General features: G+C 51.9%; 1 protein-coding gene across 1 annotated transcript in view; it reads right to left on the reverse strand.

Annotated features, from left to right (window-relative positions):
• Positions 1-6,908, reverse strand: part of VEGFA (vascular endothelial growth factor A) — a 9,341-nt gene extending 2,433 nt beyond the window's left edge. The window contains exons 1-6 of the mRNA XM_010294259.1: positions 6,899-6,908; positions 6,463-6,659; positions 4,596-4,672; positions 4,153-4,185; positions 1,334-1,405; positions 55-186 (exon numbers count right to left, since the gene is read on the reverse strand). Coding sequence (XP_010292561.1) covers positions 55-186; positions 1,334-1,405; positions 4,153-4,185; positions 4,596-4,672; positions 6,463-6,659; positions 6,899-6,908 — 521 coding nt within the window. The remainder of the gene's footprint in view (positions 1-54; positions 187-1,333; positions 1,406-4,152; positions 4,186-4,595; positions 4,673-6,462; positions 6,660-6,898) is intronic.
• Between the last annotated feature and the right edge of the window lie 2,163 nt (positions 6,909-9,071).

Genomic DNA, 9,071 nt, shown 5'->3' on the forward strand with positions numbered 1-9,071 from the left:
TTTCTCTTTCTCTCTGTCTTTGTGTGTTTCTCTTTCATCCTTCAGGACACAAACCTGCAAGTGCGCTCGTTTAACTCAAGCTGCCTCGACTTGCAACGTGAGTCTGTGAATTTGCAGGAACATTTACAGGTCTGGGGATCTTGTACAAACAAGTGCTTTCTCCTCTCTGAGCAAGGCTCACAGTGACTGCAAAAAGGCAAAAGGAAAGATGTCTAAGCTACAGCGCTTCAGCAGAAAGAAAATACACATGCAACACCCTAAACATCAAAGCAATTCCCTTGCCCCCTCCCACAGCCCCCATGCTGCCCACTGGAGCGTCGCAGGCTGATGGATTTTCCAGCAGCACCCCGACAGCCCCAGGACAGCACCCCCTTGCATTAGCGTAAAGAGAAAGAAAACAGGCTCTCTGCACAGTATTCACAAATGCTGCATTGGATCCACCAGCACAGGCTGGAGGGAGGAAGAAGGGGAAAGCAAGGATGGGAAGGTGAGAGGTCCCAACCAGCTATTCACGTATCAATGAAAGGAGTTCTCTGAAGTGGGCTATTCGACTAGAAAGAGGCCAGCGACTAAAGGAGTTACATACACAGGATCTCTCCTGCCCTGGAAAGCAGCTGGGCTCCAGCATCACGTGCTTACCCCTGCAGCTGACACTGCCCTCCTTTCTGTAAGCCCCATCCCAACCTTGCCACCTAGACGTTTCCTACGGAGGGGCCATGAATTTACAATGCAGAATTCTGTGAACCACCGTGAGACAGGCAGAGTGAAAGAGAGAGAGACAGGGAGAGAGAAGCCACCGAATCCAGCAGAGAAAGGGAGAGAGAGCCCCGCCCCAGTTCCCCAGCACCCTCTCTCCAGCTTCCCACCATCCCACCTCTCCTCTCCGCCTGTGACTCCACCAGACACACACGCACACGCGCGCACATGCGCGCACTCACGCGCACACACACGCACACATGCACGGCAGATGCCAGCCTGCCTGTCGCCAGTCGTCGTAGCAGTGAGGGCACAAGACGAGTAGGGGGAAAGCAAATGAGAGAGTTGCAACCGGAAGGCATGGAAAGGAGGTGCAGGGCACTCACCCACCCACCCGTGCTCTTGTGCCTTGGGAAAATGGTTGCCACTGATGATTAGAGAGCCAAGCAAGCTAAAGCCACCTTCCCTGAGATACCCTTAGTGCCAGAGCGGTGCCACCACCAGTGCTGCCCCTGCAGGATCTGCAGCCCACCAGTGACTGGGAGGGGAGGGTGAGATTTTGAGTAAGCAGCAAGCAGGCGTTTTGGTTTGGGGAAAGGGAGGGAAGAGAGTCTACAAGCAGAGGACACAAACGTACAAGCTGGGTGGTTTGTACCGGCCTTTCTTGCGCTTTCTCTTTTGACCCTTCCCCTTTCCTCGCTTTGATTTTCTGGAAGAAAAACAAAAAAAAAAAGACAGAGACAGAGAGAGAGAAGGAAAGAAAGGGAGAGATAGAGAGAAAACGGAAGAAAATGCAAGGAAGAAGAGAAAAAAAAATACAGCCATGTGCCTTGCTGGGAGGAGGGGGGGAGCACATGAGGCAGGACTGCAGGGCAAGTCCTGGGGCCGAAGCACAGATCTCCACCTCACACACACATTTGCCAGTCCTCCTGCGCTCCTGCCAGCACCGCAACCAGCCTGCCCGCAGCCAAGCCAGTGCCAGGGACTCAGCAGACACCACCTCCAGCAGGGCTGCTGCCAGCAGAGGTGGATCTGCTGGAACCTCAGAGGGGCACCCACCCCCTCCAGAGAGAGGCAGTGGAAGAGGGACGGGGGGTGAGCGGGAAGGAACAGAAAGCTTCGTGAAAGCATCACGCAACCGCAGTGAGTGCAGACAACCGTTCCGGGCAACAAGCGCGGGCGCACGCTGACAAGAAGCAACCTGAGCGGAGGGGCTGTCCCCGGGGAAAAGGAAACAGCTCTGACCTGACGCACTGCCCAGCACCAGGCCTTGGGAGGGGGCAGTCGAGCCCCAACAGCTCTGCTGCAGGGCTGGTGGTAATACTGCCTTGGGATGGGAGCAAAGGCGGCCTGGCCTCAGCACCCCACAGAGAAGGGGAGAGACCTGGTCTACACAGCAGTGCTGTGTGGGCGAGGGATATCTAGCCCGAAGGCTCTGCTCACCCACTGCACCTCCTGCCTGTGGTTCGGAGGACTCCACCAGACAACCTCTCTGGATGTCTGCTAACACCCCCTCTGGCAGCCTCCCTCCCGAGTACTGAAGGGCAAAGAGGGAGGCCTGACCTAGTTACGACACCCAGGAGATAACCAGCAAGCAGCTTTCAGATTTTCCCTCCTTTCCCTCGCCTTCCACATGGATCTGCCAGACAGATGAGTGGACAGAGCCAAGGCACTGACTCTTCTGAAAAAATCACCAGCTGCTCCTGACTTTTGGGCAGGAGCTGGGACAGGCAGGGGCTAGGCTGGGACACTAACCGTGGATCCCTACAGGCCAGCGAGAGCACAGGGAGGGAGGGAGGCTGGAGCCTGTGCTGCTCCCTGAGCCATGTTAGCACAGGACGAAGGGATAGACATGCAAGGAGAAGGCCCTAGGCAAAGCACTAGGGCTTGTCAGGCACGTGAGCTCCAGCGCTGTGGCAATTCAGCAATGGCTCCCTCCTTCCCTGGTGCAGCCCACCTCAGGAGGGAGCTGTCGAGGGGACATGGGGGGGGGGGCCAGAAGGGAAAGCACCATAGGTGTTTCTTAGGCCCTGTTCAAGTTGTCTCACTGGAACGAGTGTCAGAGCATCAGCTCGCTCCCAGCCTCTGCCCTACATGTTCAGGAGTCACCAGGAGGCAGTGAGGGGAGGAAAATGAACCTGAAGGGAGGAGAGGGGCACCAATATAATAGAACTTTCAATCCAACACAAATCAAACCACACCAATCTCTCCCATCCCTTCCCTTCCTTCCCCGGGGAGTGCAGAGCCAGCAAAGAGCAGGCAAGGTGCTGTTAGAAGAGGAAAGGGAATGCAACACAGTCCGGGCTGGCTGCTTCACCCATACCCCATCCTCACCAGAGTTCACACAGACCCAACTCTCGCACACCTTCAAACCACATTGCCACGCAGACCGACCGTCCCCGACACGGCCCTGCACAGAGAGGAGCGTTGGCTGCGTGCAGCCCGGTGCCGCCAGGAGCAGATTTCCAAGGGGAGGAGGAGAGGCTGGAAGGCAGCTAGAAATATACAGCCACCAGGACAGGGGTGAAAGAAGTTCTCTCACTCTCCCACTTGCTCTCTCTGTTTCAGCCTCATCTCCCAATATTCACTCCCTTCCTCTCGAACTCCGCACCTCTAAATTGCAGAGTTGCTATCCCAGCCATGCGTAGTCCAGCTGACCCTCTTGCCCAAAGAGGTCACTCTTTCTTTTCGATGTTGTTCCACGTTTTGTGATCGTCCCTGCAACTACTGCAGGACGGTAACTTATTTCTCTACTTTCCACAACCTTTTTACTTTAGGGAGGAAGGAAAGGGAAGGTTGTGCCTTAACCTCCTCCAGGTCACCACAGCAAATCCATCAGATTGAAAAAACCTCTCATGAAAGCCTCCACCAAGACGCGGCTAGGACAGCCACCTCCCTTTACACAATTCCCAGGCCCCCACCCAACCAAAACCAGCGTCACATCCTGCATGGCATCAGTCCTGCCTCCACCAGGCCTCTATTGCCACCTCTCCCTGTAGCCAGCAGAGTTCCTACCCAAGCTGCTGTGAAAGAAGCCAGCAAGTACTCACTCAAGCAGCAAGAAAAAAATTAATAATAAAGAAAGGCAGCAATATGCAGTAACCAGAAATACCCCAGGAAGAGGGATGGGAGAATGGGGGCTGCACCTTGAATCCATTCTGGTAGGACACACACGACAGGACTTCCCTGACTCGGGATAAAGCATTAGGAATGACTGCCATGGCCATGGATCATGCAAGCTCCAGGTCTGGGGTATGAAAGAAGGACCATCAGATCTGGGTTTCTGTGCCCACCTGGAACGGATTCAAAGTGTCGCCCCATGCACTACCATATGCCATTTCCAGAAACACCTTCTCAAAGTATGTATCTCCAACCAAAGAAAAGGGCAAGGGGCAGTGGGGAGAGGAAATGCCAACCAACCACCAAAAGAGAAAGGAGCAAAGGCTTGTCACTTACTTTTCTTGTTTGTTTTTGACATCTTTCTTTGGTCTGCAGGGGAAGAGAGAACAAAGGCCTCATTAGAAGAGAGCTTACCACATACGTGTCCAGTATTATCCCCAGTTCCCGCCAAGTTCAAGGAAGGACATGTAAAGCTGGCACTGCAGGATGCCCATGGCACAGGTTAAGTGGTCCTTGTGTGTTTGCTCTCCTGTTGCACCTCGCTGACAGACAGTGCCAAAAGACCCCAGGTTGCAGGCCAGCATTGTCCACTTGTGATATCTAGAGATGGAGAAGCCTTGCCAGCAAAGGACTTCTTTTCCCAGGCTCAGCCATCCCACTGCAAACCAACTGAGGAGACTGCAAAAGCCTCTGGACAACAGTCCCAACCCAATGGCAGAAAAAAGGAAAGCCTCAGAGTAAGTTTATTGTAAGAGGAACCAGTGCTGCTCCGTTCTCACCTGCAGTCACATTTACTGTGCTGTAAGAAGCTCATGTGCGCTATGTGCTGACTCTGATGGGGTTTAATTCTCATGATCTGGAATGAAAGAAACAGAGAGGGTCACTGCCCATTCACTATTTATATTCACAGCTCCAAATCAGCCTGCTGCGCAGCAAAACATTTGCACCACAGGTGCTCCTGGGAAGAGCATGGCAGAGTTTGAGCTGTCTTTGAGGCCCCATCCTCCCAGTCAGGGAAGGCCTTTGATCACAAGCAAGCGGCAACACCAGACTCGTGCCAAAGCTCTGTTTGCTCATGCATGCAAGGTGCCAGCACTGGTGGACTGCCTTGGAGACAGTCATGGGAGAGGGCGTAACACCATAGCAAGGTTCTCACCGAGCCCATCCCTGGTCGATGCTATAGAGAGTCAGTAACAGAGCATCCAGCCTGCTCTCATGTAGACGCATTCTTCAGTCTAATGCAAAGGCCCAAAGCAAAAATTCCATATCCAACTCCTTTACCCTAAGCCACCGTTCCTCCCCAGCTGACATCTCACTTTCTCAGTGACTCGACACACAAAGTAAATCTGGTGATCTGTGCTTAAAACAGCCCTGCAGAGCCAGACATTGCCCATCCCCCAGCCCTAGCTGCCTCCAGGGAAGTGATATTAGAAGCTACACCATGTACTCTCACAGGATCTCAGCCCAGAACCTAGCTGGACCACTAGCTCTAGCATTTGCACCAGAGATCTGCTCAAGTGCCTCTGACCCTTTTCAGGCATGCAGGCATACCAGACAAAAACTGTAGTTCAGCAAGCAAAGGTAGGAAGAAAACCATCCCTAGCTACACCATGCTAGTATGCTCTGGCCCAGGCTGGAGCCTGCAAGTGGAAAAGTATGGGGAACCATGGAAGGGCACAGACAGGTTCTCCACCAGAGTTCAAACACAGCTCAAATGACAAGTAAAAAAGCTGGCTGGTTAATCGCTTAGTCCTGCATGTCTCTCATCCATACCAAAAAGTGATGGCAATATTTTTACAGTGGCCATTCAAGAGGCTGAGGGACAAAAGTAGGTGAGGGAGCTGTGGGTTAAGGGTAATGGGCACCAGCACCATTGTGGACACAAGCTGGGATCCAGGCTGGCAGACAAGGGGCAGCAACAAAGCTCTCTAAAGCAGAGTTTGCACCTTCCCCATGTGCCCAGCCTTTGCTATCACGGCCATCTCTGTCTCTTCCGAGGACTGAATTCAGCAGCCTCCAAACAAAGGAGGAGGACGCCCAGAGGCAGAAAGGCTTTTCCACTTGACACTGAAGCAGTGTGTTTCTTAGAGCCCCTTTCCACCCCTGCTGTGCCAATGTAGCTAATGACCCAAATCCCCTGCTCTGTTGGTAAAGGCTGACCTCACATGCCCTCCGGGAGAGAGTTCTGCCAGACTTTCCCCTTTTGCACTACTCAGCTGCCTTCAGAGCAACAGCTTTGTAGACCAAATGCAGAGTTAAGGTGGAGCAAGTGTCCAAGGAGGATCTTCTCTGGGGCCTCAGAGATAACAGCATCAGAAATGCTACTTCGCATTCTCTAACTCCTTTGCAGAAATGCTCCTTTGTCTACTCCTAGCTACTGTATTTGGGCACTAGCAAGGTCAGAGCCAAAAAACAGATTCTCCTCTTAGCCTTGAGTAGAGATGGGCAACTCATCTTTCAATCTGCATGGTGTAATGCTGGCCACAAGGGTCAGGAGAAAGATGAGCCCTCCTGCTCCAATAATCTCCAGTACCCTGGGGTAGGCCGCCCTTCCTCTGAGATAGCTGGGAGCTGGGACTTGGGGTGGCTGTGATGGCTGACTTCTTCCTCCACCCAAGCATGCCAGCTTGCAAGCTGGGCCCTCACCTCCATTGTGACGTTGTACACATCCACAGGGACACATTCTAGGCCCTCATCGCCGCAGCAACCTGCACATCTCATCAGAGGCACGCAGGATGGCTTGAATATGTACTCCACCTCATCAGGGTACTCCTGGAAAATGTCCACCAGGGTCTCAATTGTCCTGCAGAAGCTGCGCTCGTAGACTTCCAGGAATTTGATAACTAAAAGGAGGAATGGAGGGAATAAGTTAATGCAAACTTAGCTCAAGAACATCTAGTGCTTCGCCCCTTAAAACAAGCCAGACAATTGCAACACAGCTACCCTACGCTCTTCACTAACAGTCTTACAGGCCTAAGTCCTTTGTCTCTGCCCTACACACACACACACAAATCAAGCAGGGGAGAGAAAAAGACAATCTCTTCCTACCGCTGCTTCAGGGCAGATAGAAGTATTTGCCTACCTGGCACCATGATGCGTCCCATAGGTGCCTCCTCCCCAAGCACCTTCCCCGCTGTCCCCCATACTCTCAGTTGTGCTGCCACCAAGCATATTAGCTCAGCCAAAAAGCACCTGAGGCTGCTGCAGGTGATCTGCACTTTGGATTAAGGCCCTTCACCAGTTTTCCTTTTACCCCTTTCAAAATAGCCAGTGGATGCCCAAGTGGGTTTTAGAAGGCAAGGGGATATGCCAGAAGCATCCTTTCTACAGACCTCGGCGCACAGACACTTCTGAAAACAAGCAGAGGGTTCTGAACCATGCATCCACGTATCTTCACTCTTCCTGTCAGCTACCTCTTTTGCCCACACAGATCATCCACCTCAAGAGGCCACCTCAGAACCGTGACAGCACCTGCTACAAGTCACAGCCTCCATGTCTCCACACTGACCACTTTCCCAGACCAAGGAATCAAGCCACCCACTGAAAGATTCAAAGCAAACCCACAGCACCCCCAGGATTAACTAGACCATATACTTGGCTACTGAACCACAATGAGGCAGTGTGGGAGGGGGAACAGGGTGGATCTACCATTATCCCCTGCCTTCCCTCCGAATGGAGCAAACACTAACCGCTTGTGATCTGCACTGATTTCACAAGCATTTCTCAATGTTTCCCAGTCTCTTGCCAAAGCTTCATTTTGCTGCTTGGTCAAGGGTTGGAGAGATTTAAAGAGATGAGAGATAGGACAGATAAGTACACACGCACAAAACCCAGCTGCTAGTACAGTTCTGCAAACAGAGAGTACCTGGAGCCCTCCAGGCCTTCTAGCTCTACCAACACACAGGCAAAGGAGGATGTCTCAAATGGAGCAGAGGATAAGAGTATGCACAAAGAGATAGTACCTGCCCCATGCTGTTATGCACTATAATGATCCACCTGTACAGTATGAGAGTCCTACAGCACCAAGGTTGATAACTCTGAGTGATAAGCGCAAACTGCTTGCATCATGGAAAAAAATGGTCTCCAGTAAGCGTTTCTAAAGTGCCCTGAACTTGTGACAAACTGGCATAAAGGTTACTTTGCCACAAAAATGTAAAAGCTGCAGGGCTTGGAGCTCACAGCCCGCAGTTAATTGTTGAAAGTTAATTCTAGGTCATGCAGAGCTGACAGTGCCATAGTGCTGAGAGTGGGTACAAGAGGGGAGGAGCTTCCATCCAGGGAGTTTGAAGTGTCAGAGAGCGTGAGCAGCTATTAAAAGAGAAAGTGCCTTGTGAAAGGGAAATGTAGCCTGGCAGGCATGGACTGCTTGTTGGTATTCCTCATCTAGAAGACAACATGTGTCTGTTCCTTGTCCCTTCCCTTCCCCTGCCCTCCTCCCCTAACTGCAGTATGCCTCCTGTCTGTTCTCCTATCTTGTCTGTGGCTACCTCCTTCTTCCCATTCCGCTTCAGAGTGACCTTAGTCACCGCCTATGTTCCAACAAGTTGAACAATTTAATATGTGGGAAATTCTGCAGGCACAATGACAGCCACTGAACTGCACTGTTGATTATTCACGCTCTGCCAGCAGAAAGGATCTGGGAACTCTGGCAGTAAAGGCACAGTTCTGGATAAAAACACTTACGGACCTATGTCAAGGGGAGGGAGGGAGAGACGGAAGAAAAGAGGGAGGGAAAGCAGCAGTTACCTGTGCAGATCAAATGCTGCTCACGGCAGTAGTCAGGGGCATATAGAGGCAGAAACCGATACAGAGCAGAAAACTGAAGTGAAACTGATTCACATCTGCCAGCTTTCTAAATGTTTGCACTGCGCAAGCAGCTGGATTACACCAGAGAATCCAGACTGTATACAGATTGGCCACAGAACAGCACATTCAACTCCTTTTGCAGAGGGTTTAGTTTCACGGCTGCACCCTGATGACTAGAGATTTGGGAGATCTGACAGGACCAAATTCTTCCCATAAAGAATCTGGGAGGTTTTGCCTTTACTTTAACATATGATGATTTTCCAAAGTCTGAATCAGCCTCTGAAAAGGAAACCTGGAATCTTTCTGCAGCTGCCAGTCAGAACATCCTGCCACGAAAGGCGCATTGCCTTGATTTCACTGGACACAGACTGTGCAATGCTCCATAGTTCATTTGCACAGTTAGCACCCAAACCAGAGCGCATGACCTAGGTACAGTCATCCTCACAGCG

The sequence above is a fragment of the Phaethon lepturus genome, unplaced genomic scaffold (genome assembly GCF_000687285.1).
Source record: "Phaethon lepturus isolate BGI_N335 unplaced genomic scaffold, ASM68728v1 scaffold57609, whole genome shotgun sequence".
Taxonomy (NCBI): domain Eukaryota; kingdom Metazoa; phylum Chordata; class Aves; order Phaethontiformes; family Phaethontidae; genus Phaethon; species Phaethon lepturus.